The sequence below is a fragment of the Dermochelys coriacea genome, chromosome 2, assembly GCF_009764565.3.
Source record: "Dermochelys coriacea isolate rDerCor1 chromosome 2, rDerCor1.pri.v4, whole genome shotgun sequence".
NCBI lineage: Eukaryota > Metazoa > Chordata > Testudines > Dermochelyidae > Dermochelys > Dermochelys coriacea.
In genome coordinates, this window is record NC_050069.1 from 180,241,336 (window position 1) to 180,263,108 (window position 21,773).

A 21,773-nucleotide genomic window follows, 5' to 3' on the forward strand; every position below is an offset into this window, starting at 1 on the left:
CATTCAGTCCCTCTGCTGCTTATGTTTGTGCACATACACATTCACTGGGAAGTAGCATAGAGGAAATTAAAACGTAAGAAATACAGTATTTGTTGAAGGCTAAAGAAAGCTTCAGTACACCACTTCCCTTTTTTCTAAGTGGCTGATCTGATCTAGTAGAAATTTGCTGCAAGGACTGTGTAATACTTGCCACCTCCCTGTTACATGCTGTACTTCTACTCCAGCTTTGTATATGTGATTTTGGTTTAAGTCGTTTTGGGGCCCAGATGCCATGGCAATGGGCAGTTCACAAAAACATATAATTGCATGAGCTTTGATCGTAATTAATTATAATTATAATAAAAATGGGAAACTTACTAATTAACAGTATATACTCATTTAAACAATTCAAAGGTTTGCATTCCTGTCTAGTGTAATTCTGCTGAGCTCACTGAAATGACAACAGAGATGAATTTGGCCAAAAGAATGAAGTTAATATGTTGCTACAAAGGCAGTACTCTTGACCTGTGCAGTAAGGGCCTGATCCAAAATTCAATGGAATCAGTGGGAAGACTCCATTTAATTTCACTGGGCTTTGGAATGGGCCCTAACTGGGCTGCACACCAGAAAATAATGTAACTAAATTCCCAAGTGATAAATATCTCTAGATACCATCTTAATCAATGTCAAAATGTTAAATTGATCATTATAAAGAACGTATTTTTATTTAGTGAAAATGATTTGGCTGGGTTTTATGTATGACAGTTTAAAATTTTCTGTCAAAATTGTTTTTGTAAAAAATTGCGGTTTTGACCAAATGAAAGCATCTGCTTTCCAGAGAAAATTTGAATTTTTCATTGAAAAATGGAACACTTGAGAACCAGAAAAGTTTCTGGAATTTTTTGATTCAGATATGTGATCTGGTGCCTGGTGTCCCCTCTCTCTTCTATGGGCTGGGCTTACTGGCTGGACTACATCTCCCATGATGCACTTCCTATTTCCTAGGAAGACTACTGTGCATCATGGAAGAAGTAGTCTAACCAGGGAACCTGGCTGATAGAGGAGAATGGGAGCACGAGGCACCTGAATGACCACTTGCATGAGGCAGCACAGTGGCATTTCCAAATCAAAATATTTTTGGTTTTGGCTGAAATATTGAGGTTTTGGATTTTTTCCTGAAAAATCAAAATTTTCTAGGTCAGTAGATAGAACCTATTTTCTGACCAGTTCTAGTTTTATGCCATGCTTATAAATAAAAAGATTTGTGATTGAGATATAGACATACTGCAAGAGATTTATGTGGATATTTTTGAAATTTGATTTTCCACTGTGTACATGCTGACTGACTTTTTTGGTGTTAGTGTTTTGTTTTAATTTGAAACACCATTCTCTGTGTCTGTGTCCTGGCAATGATGATGGCCAAACTGAAGGTGTTAACATAAGCGCAAAGGATTTTCCTCAGTCAGTAATTGTGGGTGCAGAGTTTAGCAGCATGTGCATTTACTTATGAGGCTATCCATGCTAGTGAGCAGTGTTTGTGAGATCAAGTGTACAAGGCATTGTGCAGCGTACAAAGCAATTTGGTTTTATCCCAGGTTGCACGGACTTCTATTAAGTTGGGAAGACACTTTTTTACTGTTGTCATAGAGCTGTTTTGTGTATTTCCAGTTGGGACTTAAGCTTATTTTTCTTGTTTAATTCCCCCCCACCCATTTCCCTCCCTGTAAAAAACTGAAAAAATGGAAGGGAACTTTGATGACACAGTAAAGTGTTTAGAAAGACTAACTTTAGCAATCTCAAGGGACTGCTCATAATCAAATAAATAAATAAATATACACAGACCTTATATATGGTTTTTCATTTAACTGTTTAAGTCGTACCAGATAACCTTCTGTGCATGCCTTAGTTCATTTCAGAACCTTCCTCTTGTTTCTTTTCTTTTTAAAATTCAAATGGATAGACACTTCAAAGGATTCCAGGGGGGAAACTATTGAATGAACTAATTTAGGAAATGGCTGATATTTTTCCTCCCCTCCTGAATTATATAATGGGAATGCTTTGCCCATCACATTTAATTGTGACGCACGTTTTTGCAGAGAATGAGGCATGACTGAGTTTGATGGTTTACATGTAAGTACCGTATGTGCAGAGAAGGTTTCTCAGAAGCAAAGTTTGAGAAATACACAGGCTGTTTGAACAAAAGAATCAGGGGTACATTTCCACAGGCCACTCAGCTCTAACCTCTACCCTTGGTGGGTTTCAGGTTTCTGTCTTGGAGAAGATTTGCTCTGGGATTTTTCTGTTTGGTTCAGAAGAAAGTTTGCTAGCTTTTTGTTGGTTTTAATTCATGGTTTGGGTGGGAAGAGACTGTCATTTAGAACGTTTTGGGTTGTGCTACAAGGAAGATTTTGATGAGTTTGTTTATTCCATGCTGAAAAAATGTGTGTCTGACTCTGAGTCACGTAAATAAGTGAGAAGAGCATTAAATGCCACCAGTATTACTCACACGTCTGTGACTTTTATTAATGTTGTTCACTGTTTACCATTGCCAGCTGGATGCATGCTATAAAGAGATGATTATACAGGCCACTTCTACATGGTCTCCCCATCTTTTGCTTAATAAGATGCTGCTTCCAAAGTGAACGCAGGGGAACACCAGAGCTCGTGATAAGCTCATGTTCTTCAGTGAAGCTAGTACACTAATGAATAGATGGATAACAGCAGTGAGCAGTTTAACTCCGCCATGCTGGGTGACTCACAGACCACTTATGAAAGGCCGTCCCTAAAGTTTAATGTTTTGCACTGTTGGCAAAGATTAACTGCCCCTGTATAGATATTCAAAAGTCTATGTGCAGATTATATCTTTGGTGAGCTGGTCACTTGTTAATTTATGGCCTTTCAGTTAGATGCCAGTTACAAACCTTATGATGTCTAAAGTTTTATTTATAAGGAATGAATGAAACCAAATGAAAATAATTTTGGTCGGTAGGAAATTTTGATGTAAAAAAGTTATGAACATGGAACTGTTAATTCAGTAATAACTCCTAGCTTTGAAACTGTCCTTTATTTCCTCATGTCACCTTAAAACCGCACACACACACCAACCAGCTCTCTGTTCACATAGCTTTTCTAACTTCATAACAAAATGAAATAGTCACTGGAGAAATCAGTGTAAAAGATTAACAATAACCTTCTCAATCAGTGTAAGGGCAAAGTTTTAGCAGATCAGCCAGGGTTTCTACAAGAGATGGGTCAAATGAAGAAAGAGAGGCTTTTGGATCCAGACTACCCTATATCCAGAAGTGTTTGGGTCCCAGGTTTCGGTGTGGCCTATAATATCAGTGCCACAAAAAAGCATAATAGCTTCCTTTTCTTTCCCTCCCTGCCCATTCCTTTTTGTTTGTTTGTTGCTTTGTTTTCTGTTGTTATTTTTTGGGAAAAAATTAAATAAAATGAAAATGTTTATATAAAAAACAAACAAACATGTTATAGCAGTTTTTATTAAAATGTCAGAAGTTATCAAAGACAGTAAGAAGAAAGTAAGTTACCTATACATAGTGCCAAAATTTAACCACAAACCTAACCAGTATTTTAAGGGACCTCTTCATTGGTTTTATTCAGTTATTTGCAATTCTTTTATCCCAGGATAGTAACTGGAAGGTACTTAAAATAGTTCAAACTTATTATTTATTTGTAGTATAGTACTGACTAAGAGCCCTAGTCATGCATCATGATCCTATAGTACTAGGTGTTGTACAAAGAACAACAAAAAGGCCCCTATAAACTTTGGAAGAGCAAGGGGTGGTGGTGGTGGTGGTGGTTGTAATTCTTATTAGGGTGTATTGATTGAAATCAAAGTAATTTTAAAATAATCAGTTTTAATCATGATTTAAGTGAGTATGCAGGAAACTTTGATTTAAATCATAGATATTAATCAAGTTTTTTATTTCTAATTTTTTAATTATGTTCCTAAAGAAAGATTGATTTGTCATTGTTTAGTAGCCATTAAAACGCATTGATTTGCAATTAAATGTAGCCTTTATGTTAAATATGATGCTTCTTTTTGCTAACCAGGAGGACACACTATAGCCAGACACATTTATTTAAGCAATCATATAGCTTTTATTCAGATTACTAATTTTTACATTTTTGATTGTTAGAAAATGATGAATGATGCATTTGTTGTATACTACATGATGATTATTTTTACTTGTAATTTTTGTCAATCTCTTATTTGGACGGTAATTCAAAATCAATCAGTTAAAAATGTATAAAACCAGAATTTTAATTTTTTATCAGTTAAATACAATTACCTTAAATGTGCTGGATACATAAGAGAAAAAGTTTATCACATGCTTTTGTATTTAATTTTAAACCAATTTATTAAACAAAGGAAGTATTCTCTGTAATTAGTGAATTGAACTCATGATTTCTGGTGAGGGTTCCCAGGCGTCTGGTTTTTGACCAGAAAGCCCGATCAAAAAGGGACCCTGGAGTCTTCGGTCAGCACCGCTGACTGTGCTGTTAAAAAAAAAAAAAAAAAAAAGTCCAGTCAGTGGTGCAGCGGGGCTAAGGCAGGCTACCGGAAGCGGACGGCATGTCCCTGCAGCCTCTAGGCACAGGGGTGGCCATGAAGGCTCCGTGTGCTCCCCTCCCCATGCCTCGAGTGCCGGCTCCACGGCTCCCATTGGCTGGGAACCACAGCCAATGAGAGCTGTGGAGACAGCACCTGCAGGCGCGGGCTGTGCACGGAGTTGCCTGGCCACGCCTCTGCCTAGGGGCCGGAGGAACATACTGGCCATTTCCAGGAGCTGCCTGACATAAGCGCCACTCAGAGTCCAAACCCCTTCCCCAGCCCATAGACCTCTCCCGCACCCAATCTCCCTCCCAGAGCCTGCATCCCCTCCATGCTCCACTGGGTCAGGCACCAGCATTCCAAGCAGGTGCTTGGGGCAGCAGTTAGAAAGGGGTGGCAGAGTTCCCGTGGCAGTGGCAATTCGGCGGCAGCTTCTCTCTCTCTCTCCTGCTGTCCGCAGCGGCAATTCGACGACAGGTTTTTTTCACTGCTTGGGGCGGTAAAAACTGTAGAGCTGGCCCTGATGCTCCAACCTCCTGCTCAGCTCTGAGCCCCCTCCTGCACCCAAACTTCCTCCTGGAGCCTGCACCCTGAACCCTCTCCATGCTCCAACCCCGGCCCCGGCCCTGAGCCCCCTCCTCCACTCCAAACCCCTCCTCTCTGGCCCCATACCCCCAGCTGGAGCCCTTGCCTCCCCTGCACGCCAATCACCTGTCCCAGCTGGAGCCCCCTCCCGCACCCTGAACCCCTCATTTCTGGCCCCACCCTGGAGCCCGCACCACCAGTTGGAGCCCTCACCCCCTCCAACACTCTGTCCCATCTCGGAGCCCCTCCTGCACCCCACACCCCCTACTGGAGCTCTCACCTCCTCCCATGCCCCAAACCCCTGCCACACCCCAGTGAAAGTGAGCAAGGGTGTGGGAGAGTGAGCGATGGAGGGAGAGGGGAATGGAATTAATGGGGTAGGGGGCTTGGATAAGGAATGGGGCAGGGATGGGGCCTAAGGCAGGGGGCAGGGCAAGGGTGTTTGATTTTCTAAAATCAAAAAGTTGGCAACCCTATTTCTGGTCCCCATGACCTTCAAGGTTTTAGAACCTATAGATCTTTCTTAACTAGTTTTTATTCATATATCGGAGGAGGAAAACAAGCTTTCCTACTTTTCCAACTCCCAGTTGGTTTTTAACTTTGAATGAACTAGTCATTGAACTGAACTAGCTGCATAAACTGAAATAAAAAATATTCTTTCTGCACCTGCAGAGGAGGCTATTGTTGTCAAAAGCTTGCTTAGCACTTCAACAACTGATCTTCCAGGTGCTTAGCCATTGCCTTCAAATGTTTGACTTCCTTTAAAACTTGGCAGCAAATGTGTACTGATTTAACATTATTTTTGGTATGTAAATCACTTGATTTTAATAGATTATATGTAGTTTAGGTCTTAACATAGCTCTCAATTTCAAATTTAATTTTAAATAGGTTTATTTTGAAAAAAATCAGTTAAAGTTAAATTTAATTGAAATTTAAAAGAATGTGATTTAAATAAAAAAAAAACATAGATGTTTATCCATGCTGGTTCTTAGAAGTGCAATTTACATAGTGATACAAGGCTAGGTTGGAACTTTGCCATTTGCCCTGTGTAAGGAATAGAGAGGGTTAAAACAGTGGATCTGTTGTTGAAGATCATTGAGGATCAGTCACAAATTTCTCCTACTCCTTTATCCTGGTGCAGCTTACTCCTTGCAGTGTGCCCGGCCAGATACTCTGGCTGGCAAGTGGAAAAGGGCCAGGGAGGGTGAAAGCTCTTTTCACTTTCTGCCCCCTCACTACACACTTACTTGAAATAGGGAATGTCAGTCAAGTAGCCAGTTTGTCTTCCTTTCCTTCCCTTGTGGCCAGAGTTACAATCTTGAGCAGGAGAGTAAGGTGAGGGGTTGATATACTATAGAGGGATGCTATATTCTGCTTTACTACCCTACATGTCAGGGCAAGAGCTGTGAAAATCAAGCCAATAACGATGAATCATTTGTATTCCTGCATATGATGGTATTGAGGTATAGGGCCTGATTCTGCTTGTGTCCTTGTGGGCCAGACCCATGTTCACTTGGTGTTTAGCAGTTGTGATGTTCCACAATAAAGCATCAGAACAGAGTGGAGCACCTCAGGAGACCAAGGCTTGTCTACACACACACAATGTTGAACCAGTTTCATTTAAAGAGGAGCTTTGAAATTGGTTTAGGGTATGTCTTCCCTGCAGTTAGCCTGGGCTCTTAGACAGGTATTGCTCCTAACCCTCCTCGGATCCATGCACAGACCTCTCAGCTGAGTTTGGTGGTGCTTTAACCCAGGCTTGTTGGATGGCTGGGGGTGTCGGTTAGGGCCGGGGTCTTCTTTTGTTTGGGCTGCTAACCTGCCTGCTTTACAGAAGGGATGCAGGCTGAATGACTCGCATTCTTATAGTCCTCCAGTGCCTTCCCACAGTTCCTCCTCTGTGCTCGGACAAACAAGTTTTCCCACAATTCACTGGGAATAAATCTTAGAGTACATCTACACTGCAGCTGTGAGCATACCTCCTAGCCTGGGTAGACACATGTGCTATCTCTGCTCGAACTAGCGTGCTAAAAATAATAGTGTGGACATTGCAACATGGGCGGTGGCAAGGGCTAGCCTACCATGTATGGACCTAAGGAGTCAGGCAGGCTTATACTCAGGTAGCTAGCCCATTCCACCTGCCGTACTACAGTGTTCACCAGGCTACTGTACTGGGACTTGTGCTGTTGAATGTATTATTAATTAATGATCTGCAAAAGGGAGTGAACAGTGAAGTGGCAAAGTCTGCAGATGATACAAAATTAATCAAGATAATTCAGTCCAAAGCTGACTGTGAAGATTCATGGAAAAGAAGCCGTTGAGGAATTCCACCTTGATTTCAACAATTTCCATCCCACCATCAACCTCAGCCTGGACCAGTCCACACAAGAGATCCACTTCCTGGACACTACGGTGCTAATAAGCGATGGTCACATAAACACCACCCTATATTGGAAACCTACTGACCGCTATTCCTACCTACATGCCTCTAGCTTTCATCCAGATCACACCACACGATCCATTGTCTACAGCCAAGCTCTACGATATAACCGCATTTGCTCCAACCCTTCAGACAGAGACAAACACCTACAAGATCTATATCGTGCATTCTTACAACTACAATACCCACCTGCTGAAGTGAAGAAACAGATTGACAGAGCCAGAAGAGTACCCAGAAGTTATCTACTACAGGACAGGCCCAACAAAGAAAAGAACAGAACGCCACTAGCCATCACCTTCAGCCCCCAACTAAAACCTCTCCAACACATCATCAAGGATCTACAACCTATCCTGAAGGGCAACCCATCACTCTCACAGATCTTGGGAGACAGGCCAGTCCTTGCTTACAGACAGCCCCCCAACCTGAAGCAAATACTCACCAGCAACCACACACCACACAACAAAAACACTAACCCAGGAACCTATCCTTGCGACAAAGTCCGTTGCCAACTCTGTCCACATATTTATTCAGGGGACACCATCATAGGGCCTAATCACATCAGCCACACTATCAGAGGCTCGTTCACCTGCGCATCTATCAATGTGATATATGCCATCATGTGCCAGCAATGCCCCTCTGCCATGTACATTGGCCAAACTGGACAGTCTCTACGTAAAAGAATAAATGGACACAAATCAGACATCAAGAATTATAACATTCAAAAACCAGTTGGAGAACACTTCAATCTCTCCAGTCACTCAATTACAAACTTGAGAGTGGCTATCCTTCAACAAAAAAACTTCAAAAACAGACTCCAATGAGAGACTGCTGAATTGGAATTAATTTGCAAACTGGATACAATTTAACTTAGGCTTGAATAGAGACTGGGAGTGGATGAGTCATTACACAAAGTAAAACTATTTCCCCATGTTATTTCTCCCCACCCCCACCCCCTCACTGTTCCTCAAATGTTTTTGTTAACTGCTGGAAATGGCCCACCTTGATTATCACCATAAAAGGTTTTCCTCCTTCCCCCCCTCCCCTTCCTGCTGGTTATAGCTCATCTTAAGTGATCACTCTCCTTCCAGTGTGTATGATAAAACCCATTGTTTCATGTTCTCTGTGTGTGTATATAAATATCCCCACTGTATTTTCCACTGAATTCATCCAATGAAGTGAGCTCTAGCTCACGAAAGCTTATGCTCAAATAAATTTGTTAGTCTCTGAGGTGCCACAAGTACTCCTTTTCTTTTTGCGAATACAGACTAACACGGCTGCTACTCTGAAACCTGTGAAGATTTACAGGAGAATGTCACAAAACAGGGTGACTGCACAAAAAAATGGGAGATGAAATTCAACATTGATAAGGGCAAAGTAAAGCATGTTGGAAAAAACAATCCCGCTTACTGATACGTAATGATGGATTCTAAATTAGCTGTTACCACACAAGAAAGATGTTGGGGTCAGCGTGGATAGTTCTCTGAAAACTTCAGCTCAATGCGCATTAGTAGTCAAAAAGGCAAACAGAATGATAGTTTGTATCCCTTTCCTAATCTATTCTAAAACACAAAATTTTGTAATACCACTATATAAATTCACGGTACACCCCATTTTGAATACAGTATCCAGTTCTGGTCATCCCCTCTCCAAAAGGATATTAGTGGAACTGGAAAAGGTTCAGAGAAGGGCAACAAAGATGATCCAGGGTATGGAAGGGCATCAGTATGAGGAGAGATTAAAAAGATGCGGGCTGCTCAATATAGAAAGGAGATGATTAAAGGGGGTGGGAATATGATAGAGGTTAATGAAATCATGACTGGTGTGGAGAAAGTGAACAGAGACGTGTTGTTTACCCTTTCCCACAATAATCATAGAATATCAGGGTTGGAAGGGACCTCAGGAGATCATCTAGTCCAACCCCCTGCTCAAAGCTGGACTGACCCCCAATTTTTGCCCCAAATCCCTAAATGGCCCCCTCAAGGATTGAACTCACAACCCTGGGTTTAGCAAGCCAATGCTCAAACCACTGAGCTATCCCTCCCCCCCTCCTATGGGTCACCTGATGAAATTTAAACCGGTTAAATACAAACAAGAGGTAGGACTTCTGTTTTTGCACAACTCACAGTTAACCAGTGGAACTTATTGCCATGGAATTTTCTAAAGGCCAAAATTATAACTGGGTTTAAAAAAAAAACCTGGATAAGTTTCTGGAGGATAGGTCCATCAATGGCTACTAGCCAAGATGGTCAAGAACATAACGCTGTGCTCAGGTGACCCTAAACCTCTGACTGCCAGAAGCCAGAAGGGGAAGATGAGGATAGATCACTCCAACTGCCCTGTTCTGTATGCTTCCCTGAAGCTCTGGTTCCTGGCCACTGGACTAGATGGACCATTGGTCTGACCCAGCATGGTAGTTTTGTTCTTTATTTTTAGCATGGAAGGTTGAGCAGAGCTAGTGCATTTGTCTGTCCGGGCCTGGTGGCATGCTCCCAGTTGCAGGGCCAACATACATAGCGTGGTCCAACTTATTGCAGCACAAAAAACCATGGGATATGCTCCCAAAGTCCTAGCAACATACACAGGTGAGTACAGACAGCATCAATGAGAACACAGTGAGTTGAGTAGGGCTTTGCATTGTGGCTGCTCACATCTGGACTAGGTTATCTTGGATGTTCAGACCTGGTTACCTATTCCCTGGGCTAACGATGCACTGACGATATACCTTTAGTTAAACTTGTGCAATAAGACTGTGAAAATACATTCTGAGTTTGATGATTTTATTCTGGTTTAACTTAAATTGATTAGTAGCAGGTATAAACTAAACCAAACAAGTCATTCTTCAAATGACTTTTTTTTATGATTGTCTACACACAAGTTTGCACCAGTGTAACTCAATTGGTGCAAACTAGTGTATGTAGACAATCATAAAAGTGGAGGGAAAAGTGGTTAATGTGCTGCATGCCCTTCTGGCTAGTGACTACAACTCGGCACATACTGTTGAAGCTGATGTAACTTTCATATTGTCTTTATATGCAGGAAACTTTCATTCATTCATGTTGAGTACAGTCAATTCTTATTCAGTCATATTTTCATTGCTTTTAAACTTTTATGTCTGACACTTGTGAAGACGTCTCACTTTTTTTTTTTTTCTTTCATGCCTCCTACAGTTCATTTTCATTTGAAAATGGAGCAGGCACTGCTTCTCTCCATTTATTTTGAGAACATTTTACTTCTGTATTGTTTTGCAAATGGTGCAGTCCTCACCTGGCTTTTCATCCTCCCCCACCCAGCCCCTTTTTCCATTTACAGATGGAATCTTCTTGTTGTTTGTGAACCAGAGTATAGTTAAGTAACCAGTATTCGGTCTGTCTGAAAGGTGCCTTTGCTCCTGACCTATTTTTCTCTGAATAGGACCTGTAATTGTACGTTCTGGTGAAATTCCATCATACCATTGTAAGCGCTGTGTGTGGGAGGTTATGTAAAAGATGGAACAAGAAACAAACCTTTTGTAGTTTTTAATCTTTCATTTCAGTATTAATCTTTTTCTTCTGGGTTGTAAGCAAACATGCTGAATAGCAGAGGTTTCTGATTTAGTGCTTAGCCTGGCACTTCCTTAGCATCTGTAGATAATATGAAAGTGGGAGACAGCATGGAACTTAGAGATGGAAGTAACTTGGTAGGTTATCTAGTTCTTTCCCCTGCCATTTCAGTATTATTCCCTGTAATATACTCCCTGGCGTATACTAACTAGTGCTTTGTCCGGTCTATGACTCAAGCAGTGGGGTTTCCACTACTTCCTTTGCCAGACTGTTCTGCAGTCTGAGAGATCACTTCTTAGGGCTTGGCTACACTTGCAAGTCAGAGCGCATTAAATCAGCCCTGGGTGCCCTAACTCCTAAGGTATCCACACTGGCAAGGCACTTAGAGCTCCTGGACTCTGCAGCTGGAGCGCTCCTGGTAATCCACCTCCATGAGAAGCATAAAGCTTGCTGTGCCCTGGCTGAAATGCCCAGGTGTCAGTGTGGACGACGTGTTGCATTACTGCGCTGTGATTGGCCTCCAGAAACGTCTCATAATCCCCTGAAGTCAAGTTGCCACTCTTGTCATTGTTTTGAACTTGGCTGCAGGTATGCGGATATCCCCTTTCAAAGCTCCGTTTCTGACAGATGGCATGTGTATCTGCTCCGAGACAAAGCAAACCATTACTTGGAATGCTGCTATTGTGAGGGTGTGGGTGTGTGTGAGAGAGAGAGAGAGGGGCGGTGGGGAGGAGGGGTCTGCTGCTGTCTGAACTTACAAGACAGCATGCTGACACACTCTCTGCCCCCAAAAACACATTGTCTCCCCCCCATACACACAACACACTCCCTGTCACACTCCTCCTGCCCCCATTTGAAAAGCACGCTGCAGCCACTTGTACTCTGGGATAGCTATCACAATGCACTGCTCTGTGTGGCATTGCAAGAGCTGCTGCTGTGGCCACACCACTGCACTTGCAGCTGACAGCGTAAACACACAGCAGTGTCTTCCCTGCTGTGGTCTCTGAAGGCTGGTTTAACTCATATGCCACGAAACAGCTGATTGGGAGGTGTAGGGAGGGCTGCCGGTGGGTGGGAGGTGCTGGGAGCGGGGGCAAGGTGGGGCGCGAGGTGATGGGGAGGGGGGCTGCTGATGTATTACTATGGCTCTAAATGCATCCGATGAAGTGAGCTGTAGCTCACGAAAGCTTATGCTCTAATAAATTTGTTAGTCTCTAAGGTGCCACAAGTACTCCTTTTCTTTGGCAATGTACATTGGTAAATTCTGGCTCCTTCTCAGGCTCAGGTTGGCCACCCCTGGTGTAAGTGCTTCTCGAAAGAGTCTGGGAGAGTGGATTCTTCTTGATGGGCCATCAGCACCTTTCTGACCAGTGTTAGTTGCTCATTTGTTACCTCTGAAAGGCTAGCACAGTTTCCAACTTTCACGTGGTAAATAAGCACCCCGATTTTCACAATGAGACAAAAATCAAACTAATCCCATTTCAAAACAAGCCAATCCCTAGGAATCCAACACTCAGTGCGACTAGATCCCCCTGGCATGCAGTCTGGAACTGTAGTGGGCCCTCTGTGAACCTCTGACTCTCCCTGTCATAAATATAAAGGGAAAGGTAAACACCTTTAAAATCCTTCCTGGCCAGAGGAAAAACCCTTTCACCTGTAAAGGGTTAAGAAGCTAGGATAACCTTGCTGGCACCTGACCAAAAATGACCAATGAGGAGACAAGATACTTTCAAAGCAGGAGTGGGGGAGAAACAAAGGCTCTCTCTGACTGTGTGATGCTTTTGCCAGGAACAGAAAAGGAATGGAGTCTTAGAATTTAGTAAGTAATCTAGCTAGATATGCGTTAGATTCTGTTTTGTTTAAATGGCTGATAAAATAAGCTGTGCTGAATGGAATGTATATTCCTGTTTTTGTGTCTTTTTGTAACTTAAGGTTTTGCCTAGAGGGATTCTCTATGTTTTGAATCTGATTACTCTGTAAGGTATTTACCATCCTGATTTTACAGAGGTGATTCTTTTACTTTTTTTCTTCAATTAAAATTCTTTTAAGGACCTGATTGCTCTTTCATTGTTCTTAAGATCCAAGGGTTTGGGTCTGTGTCCACCAATGCAAATTGGTGAGGATTTTTATCAAGCCTTCCTCAGGAAAGGGGGTGTAGCGTTTGGGGAGGATTTTGCGGGGAAAGACGTTTCCAAGCAGGCTCTTTCCCTGTTATATATTTGTTAGACTCTTGGTGGTGGAGGCAATAAAGTCCAAGGGCAAAAGGTAAAATAGTTTGTACCTTGGGAAAGTTTTAACCTAAGCTGGTAAAAATAAACTTAGGGGGGTTTTCATGCAGGTCCCCACATCTGTATCCTAGAGTTCAGAGTGGGGAAGGAACCTTGACATCCCACCTTAACCCTGCTTGCTGGGAGCCAATCAAAAAGTGAAACAACAAGCTACAAGCCAAACAAGCAACAAGTCTGCATCCGATGAAGTGAGCTGTAGCTCACGAAAGCTTATGCTCTAATAAATTTGTTAGTCTCTAAGGTGCCACAAGTACTCCTTTTCTTTTTGCGAATACAGACTAACACGGCTGCTACTCTGAAACAAGTAAAAAACTAGCCAACAAGCAACTCGCAAGCCAATTAAGCCAAAAACAAGCCCAATTTCTGCGTTTTTTTTGTGGGTTTGGCATGTCTGAAGGCTAGTTGTGGGTTCTCTCAACTCCACAACATATTTCAGTGACATGCACATAGCAAAACTTCATAACTTCAGATACAATGGTAGCACACACAATTCAACAAGATAGTAATGTTCAACAGATCATGACTTCTCAAATGATACCTCAGAAGGCATGCTTTGTACCGAACATATCATAATTATATCACAATGGTGAATACGGGAATTCCAGGGTTCTGTTTGAGGTACAGAGTCAACTTCTTTAATTTTTTTAATTCTTCCTCATAAGTCATTCTCTGCAGCTGCTTGATCATTTTGGCTCTCTGAATTTGTGTACATTTTTCTGTTACTTTCTGGGCCAATACTGAACGCAGGTGTAGTCTGGCCAGAGTCATTGAGAGACTGGCTCAGTTCAAGTGATCAGTAGGGATTTCAATAACATTGGCCAAAGCATTAAATGTAATACTCTAAATTTAAATGTCTGTAAATTTAGTCTACTAGAATGATTTTCCCCCTAGACACCCTAGTCGTGTAGCATTTTAGGAGAGTCTTGTCTAGGCTGATGTGGAACTAAGTTATTGGCAAATCCTGTTGAGCATTCTCACAAATGGAACATTGTATCGTATGTGTGTGTAATACCACAATGACCTATCTTGGGAGAATAAGTGGACACTGTATATAACCTGAACTCTATGGAGGTTACCTGAATCAAATCTCTGAATTAACAAGACTGTAGAGGAGACAACGTTTTTAAATGATAAAAATTCTTTCCCAATAATAGAATAGACTATTACTTCTATACTACAGAAATTCTAAATATAACAATTTTGCTATTCATAGCACATCTACCTTCATATTAGAGATCTGTCAGAAATAACTGCTTTTGATATCTTTAAAAATACATGTTTAAAAATGTACTTCTATTACTATTAATATTGTCACTCCTCTGCTGAGTGAGCAATATCAAATGTCAGGGACTTCCTATTGGGGGATAAATCAGTGATGGAAAGTTTTGATATTTTCTTACTCTGTATATACACCAGCCTTTGAACAGAGGTGGTTAAACAGGACACAGACAATCCCCTCGTTCAGGAATCCAGTATTGCCAACCCCAAATGTTCAAAAATCACAAGTCAGGCTCACCAAAAATCATGAGATTATGTAAAAACAATAGATTTGGTGTTCTTTTTATTTGCCTTCTGTGTTTTGAACCTTTAGGGTGCCCTGGGGCCACATTTTGAAGCTTTCTCCACAGCCACAAGTGCTAAAGACTTACTTTTTCTTTAAGAATGAAGGGTGAAATCATCACATATCCACTTGATTCCAGGAGCTGTGGTTTTAACGAAAACAATAATTATCGTGAGACTCATGACAAAATCATGAATTGACAACACTGGAATCTCAGCCAAACTGTTAATGCCTGGTTTCCAGGGGTCAACAAAAATTTCTCTCTGGTTAGATTAATACTAATAGATTATTAATAATAGAGAGCAAATTCTCCTATTGCTTGCAACAGCTCTCCCTCCCCCACACCCAAAAAGAAACTTAATTACAAAATTAACAGAACCATGCAAGCATTGCTTCAAAGACTGAACAGTGGTCAGATGCCAAGAAAAAGAACCCTTGAAACTATGTATAGCTTCACCACCTGGTGACTCCTGCCAAACAATATCATAGGTTATTAAAAATGAATTTAAAAAAATTAAATCGAACATTTTTGAATGTATACATTTGTTTACTACTTGCGGTGCTCTCAGCTTGGACAAAGAAAATGTTACAGAGATGGAACAAAAATTATATCTCATAAATCCTAAAAGTGAAAACTCTTTTGTGGCATTTAAGGAGAGAAGAAGTTTAGTAAATTTTTAAAAAACTGCAAAAATGAAGAAGCAAAAATTATTTTGGATGTAAATGTGTGATTAAAGTATTTTTGGATTGCTTAACTATTGTTTAAGAAAGAGCCCTCTTAGACAGACCCATGTCGAATTTGTACAAATTAAAAAATAAATGAAATGTTGAGCCCAAGAACCAAAGCTCCCAGACCTTCCCAAAATATGTTTTTTGGTTTTGTTTTTTAAAAATGAACCACCACCGCCAGCACATTCCCTTCCAACCAATTGCAGCAAGCCAACTCACGATGCATTTCAGTGGATATAATCATTATAAAAGTGAGAGGACCCACTACATGACACATTTAACTTTTGACTTGCTTGGTAGGTTTTCTTAAGTGCTCTTCCTGCAAACTTCTGCTTACTTGGCTTACTTGGCTGACTTGGCTGTTTTGATGGCAACTTGGAATTGAAATGAATATATCTTCATCCCTATCCATGGTTAGGGGACTCTTTTAATGACCCTGGGCTCACTTTTTAAATGCTATTACTTCATTAGAAGTCTGATGTGCCCATGATGCCTGTGTTTTGGGCAGCATAGGAAGAAGAAAGATAAAGCACTTCTTTTAGAATTGCCACTTTTAGGTCTGTTAGTGACTGATCAGGGAGATTGAAGTGTTTTCCGACTGGTTTTTGAATGTTATAATTCTTGACGTCTGATTTGTGTCCATTCATTCTTTTGCGTAGAGACTGTCTGGTTTGGCCAATGTACATCAGTGTACAGCACTGGCACTTAGGATGGAAGAATCCAATGCACCGCTACAGACTAGGGACCGAATGGCTCGGCAGCAGTTCTGCGGAAAAGGACCTAGGGGTGACAGTGGACGAGAAGCTGGATATGAGTCAGCATGTGCCCTTGTTGCCAAGAAGGCCAATGGCATTTTGGGATGTATAAGTAGGGGCATAGCGAGCAGATCGAGGGACGTGATCGTTCCCCCTATATTCCAACACTGGTGTAGGCCCTCATCTGGAGTACTGCTGTCCAGTTTTGGGCCCCACACTACAGGAAGGATGTCGGATCAATTGGGAAGAGTACAAACGAAGGGCAACGAAAAATGATTAGGGGTCTAGAGCACATGACTTATGAGAGCGGCTGAGGGAGCTGGGATTGTTTAGTCCTGCAGAAGAGAAGAATGAGGGGGATTGATAGCTGCCTTTCAACTACCCTGAAAGGGGGTTTCAAGAGGATGGCCTCTAGACTGTTCTCAATGGTACAGAGTGGACAGACGAGGAGTAATGGTCTCAAGTTGCAATGGGGGAGGTTTAGATTGGATATTAGGAAAAACTTTTTCACTAAGAGGGTGGTGAAACACTGGAATGCGTTGCCTAGGGAGGTGGTAGAATCTCCTTCCTTAGAGGTTTTTAAGGTCAGGCTTGACAAAGCCCTAGCTGGGATGATTTAACTGGGACTTGGTCCTGCTTTGAGCAGGGGGTTGGACTAGATGACCTTCTGGGGTCCCTTCCAACCCTGATATTCTATGATTCTATGATTCTATGATACATGGCAGAGGGGCATTGCTGGCACATGATGGCATATATCCCATTGTTAGATGTGCAGGTGAATGAGCCTTTGATAGTGTGGCTGATGTGATTAGGCCCTATGATAGTGTCCCCTGAATAGATATGTGGACAGAGTTGGCAACGGGCTTTGTTGCAAGGATAGGTTCCTGGGTTAGTGTTTTTATTGTGTGGTGTGTAGTTGCTGGTGAGTATTTGCTTCAGGTTGGGTGGCTGTCTGTAAGCAAGGACTGGCCTGTCCCTCAAGATCTGTGAGAGTAAGGGATCGTCCTTCAGGATAGGTTGTAGATCCTTGATGATGCTCTGGAGAGGTTTTATTTGGGGGCTGTAGGTGACGGCTAGTGGCATTCAACAAAAAAAATTTCAAAAACAGACTCCAATGTGAAACTGCAGAACTGGAATTAATTTGCAAACTGGATACCATCAGATTAGTCCTGAATAAAGACTGGGAGTGGTTGGGTCATTATAAAACCTAAACCTAATTTCCTCAATACTGATTTCCCACTACTGTTACTCACACCTTGTCAACTGTCTGAAATGGGTCACTCTCATTACCACTTCAAAAGTTATTTTTCCTCCCTTGGTATCCTGCTGTCAGTTGAATTGTGTTGTTAGACTAACCTCACACTTGGTAAGGCAATTCACATCTTTTCATGTATTTATATCTGCTCCTGTATTTTCCACTCCCTGCATCTGATGAAGTGGGTTCTAGCCCACGAAAGCTTATGCCCAAATACATTTCTTAGTCTCTAAGGTGCCACAAGGACTCCTCATTATTTTTGCTGATACAGACTAACACAGCTACCATTCTGAAACCTGTCATCTTGATTATGTTGTTTATGAATCTGCTGTGTCTGTGTGAAACAGAGATTGGTAGGAGGTTTCTCCAAATACCTTGGAAAACAAATACACTTTTTACATCCTAGATAATAATGGCATATCCTACCCTAAATAACATTGACCCTTGTGTTCTGAACATGAATGCCAGAATCCAAGATGTTGTGTTTAAATGACATCCTGAGTAAGAACTCCAGATACAGTCTCTCTACCACTAAGCAGATTAGATGTGAATAAACATTGTTGTTGAAATTTAACTGGCATACTGAATACTGCACCATGCAGTTAATGTAGAATATCCTCTTGGTCTAATTGTGTGCTTACAGATAGTTTCCGTGCAGGCTCTTAAGTCATTATTTAGAATGGATAAACAAAATTGGATTTTTGACTGGGGAGAAGCTAACCCCTTTTTAAGTATCGTTAGCCTACTGTGTTAGAAAACCTGATTCTTTGGATGCATTCAAATAAAAGGGAATACATTTTTTTCCTTAAACCTTTGTCTACAGTAGGATTTTACAGACTGCTAATTCTCAATGAGAGCAGCTCACAGTGATAGCACTGATGGAAGCTGTAGTGTAGGAAAGTGTTACTGTACTCTACTCTGAGCGAGGTGTGATGGCTTGGTGATTTAAAAAAAAAATGTCTGAGCCTTGTCTACGTTACAACTTCCACCGCCCATTGAGAATTTGGGATCTGAAAATCTTGGTATAAACCCAGCCAGAGAAATGAACATGGCAGGAAGGTCAAAACAAAATCTCTCCCAGCACTACTTACGCATTGTGGTTCATTTTTTCTGTACAACTCTATATAATGTGGGCTGACATTTATTTAGGCAAATATTTACCTAATCTATCTATTTAGAATCATAGAATATCAGGGTTGGAAGGGACCTCAGGAGGTCATCTAGTCCAACCCCCTGGTCAAAGCAGGACCAATCCCCAGTTTTTGCCCCAGATCCCTAAATGGCCCCCTCAAGGATTGAACTCACAACCCTGGGTTTAGCAGGCCAATGTTCAAACCACTGAGCTATCCCTCCCCCCCATATAGCCCCCAATGTCATAATATCTGAGTAGCTTTCAACTACCTAGCCTGGAATTAGAAATAACATGAATAGTCTCTCCCCCCCCTGGCCCCCCATTCCAAGACTGCAGAAGAAATAGGGATCTTTTCTTTCTCTGTGTCATCACCCCACCCCACCCCCGCCTACAAGTAAATAAATAGTATTGTGGGGAAAGCAAAATTGAAGAAATTAGTTTTGCATTTATGTTGTGGATGGAGAAGTGATCTCTCTGAAGTAGCTAGAGCCAGTGTCATGAAATGCTCTGAATACCAGGAGAGAGACCATGTACTGGACCTTATTTAGTGACCCGTTTAATCACCTTGGTTTCAAGCAGGATACATCTTATTTATATTATTTTGTTGTTGAGCTGCATAGGGGTGGGGAGAGTTGGGGAAAATCGCTTTTTTTTTTTAAAAAAAAAAGTCCCCCTCCCCAAACATCAACCGTGGAACACTCTACGCTGCAGTCATTTGAAATGTTCTTCTCTCTTCTACATTTTGGTGCTCTATATTCTCATAAAAGAAATAGATAAAATAGTAATATAATTATTTTCAATCAAACTGTTGCATTTTGCAGTTATAGTAACTCAGGATCACTGTTTTACCTCTTACCTCAGATTGATTGATTAATCACACGTTGCTGGATTTTTTTTAAACTAATATAACATTTTAAAAAGTTAAAACAGTGTCTGAGTGAGAGATTAACAGATTCTGAAGTCAGAAGTGACCGTTGTGATCATTAAGGCCATAGAATTTACCAAAAAAAAATTCTGGTTTGAACTAGAGTACGTCTATTAGAAAAACATAAATGTGTTAACAGAATTTGGGTTTACACTAGAGGTATCCCAAGCTTGTTAAAAAATACTAGGGTAAATACTAGTAGTACTGAGATTTTGGGACTCATCAAAAGGCTACTGAAGTTCAGTGGGAGTTTGACATCAATTTAGCTTTTGGTCAGGTGCTACATAGGCAAATGTGCTATTATATGTTTGGTAGTACTTCACAGGCTGCCTTGGGCTATAGAATCTCTCTCAGAATCTCTCTTTTTTTTTTTTTTGAGGCTTATTGGACAGAAGATTGGCTTATCCCATACTCTTTCAAAAACTGTTACGAGATTCTTAGCTTCCTGCAGGCATCTTAGTTTAATTTAACATTTTATATGAGCTTAGCCAAAAGAAAATATCTTATCCCTTCTCTTTCTGCCAACTATGTGAGAAATGACCTGTGGTATAAATGAATTTGCAGACATCAGTGATGTAGTTTGACTTATTAATCCTTCAGCATGTTTGTTGGAGGGTGGGTGCAAAACAGTGGTGGCAGAGCTCAGTGGCTGGTTCCAGTGGTTTGTCAGCATGTTCTTGTTCTAGAAAATGAAGAGCCTGTGGGATAACATTTAAATGCTGCAGATGTTTAATGATAGGTTTCAGCAATCTTACAAACTCCTCAACTATGCAGCACAAGATTAGTGCCAGACATTACTGGCAGTTATTTATGTCTATTATGGTATATTTCAAAGAAATATTTAGAAATTGCCAATGGTAGCTAAATTCTGCAATATATGAAGCCATTCTTAAAATGGTTTAAATCTATTTAAAAATTCATATGAAGAATATATATATTTCTATTTCTTGCTTTAACAATGGGTAGCTTGCATAAAAAGGGGGAAATTGTGTATCTTAGGGTATATATGCAGTGGGGAGGCACACTTACACAGACAAAGCATTGTTGCTGGTTTAATGTTGTATTCTATCCTGTGCATGTTGCCCCTTTTGTATGAGCTGATTGTAATTAGAGGGAATAAAACCTTTTGGATTTTCTCTTTCAGAATCGCAATGAAATTAAAAATGGAGCGATCCTTCGATTAACAACATCTCCAGTAAGTTACCATTCTGTTCGCTCTCCTTAAACTTTTTCAGTCTCCCATAATGATTGTTTGGTTGAGGTGACTACTATGAATTTGTTTCTTGTACTGAATTTAGAAGCTCATGGAAGGGACTGAGAATTAGTGGTTCTCTATGTTTTGGGGTCTGTGACACTCAAAATGGTGTAAAATGTTGTCCCAATGATCTACTGTATTCCACAGTCCAACTGCAAAGAATTGTGGGATTTGGAGGGTTTTCACTCATCTGGAAGAGGGCTCGTATTGCTGGGTGTGGGGCTTGTGGATTAGGATTGGTGCTGCTGGGTACTTCTGTCTAACCTCTCTTCCCACCCCATTTGCACTGCATTCATCTCCAAGGTGGCACAGCTTCCAGTCGGTTAAGATGGCACCAACGCCTCCATCAGAGAAACTGTGCCTGCTCCAGAGTTCAGAGCTGGGATGGAGGATGGAGGACAGGGTGGGGAGAGGTCTACTATATTTGGGTTAAAGGCATGTGGTAGGGTCGGGATGACAGAAGGGGGAGAGAGAGGATGACTGAGTGAACTGCTCTTCTTTATCTCCTCCTCCGGTTCCTAGTGACCATGAGATTTTGCATTTTTATGCCACTCCCTCTCAGCTGGTAGGTGGAACTCACCAGATTCCTATCATGACCCATTTCTGGGCTCTCAGCTATACTGCCACATATTGAAAGCCTCTGTTTATCCGCAGCATGGGTATCAGCAATACAACTCTCTCCATCTTGCCTCACCAATGCACTATCTTGCTAACACAGCTTACCTGAGTTTGTCTGTTCATGGTAGCCATGGCA

General features: G+C 41.4%; 1 protein-coding gene across 6 annotated transcripts in view; it reads left to right on the forward strand.

The window, feature by feature from the left end:
• ELMO1 (engulfment and cell motility 1) overlaps positions 1–21,773 on the forward strand; it is a 438,626-nt gene that overhangs the window by 101,396 nt on the left and 315,457 nt on the right. For all 6 annotated transcript variants that reach the window (XM_038391750.2, XM_043508739.1, XM_043508737.1 and 3 more), the window contains one exon: positions 20,909–20,959. In XM_038391750.2, coding sequence (XP_038247678.1) covers positions 20,909–20,959 — 51 coding nt within the window. The remainder of the gene's footprint in view (positions 1–20,908; positions 20,960–21,773) is intronic.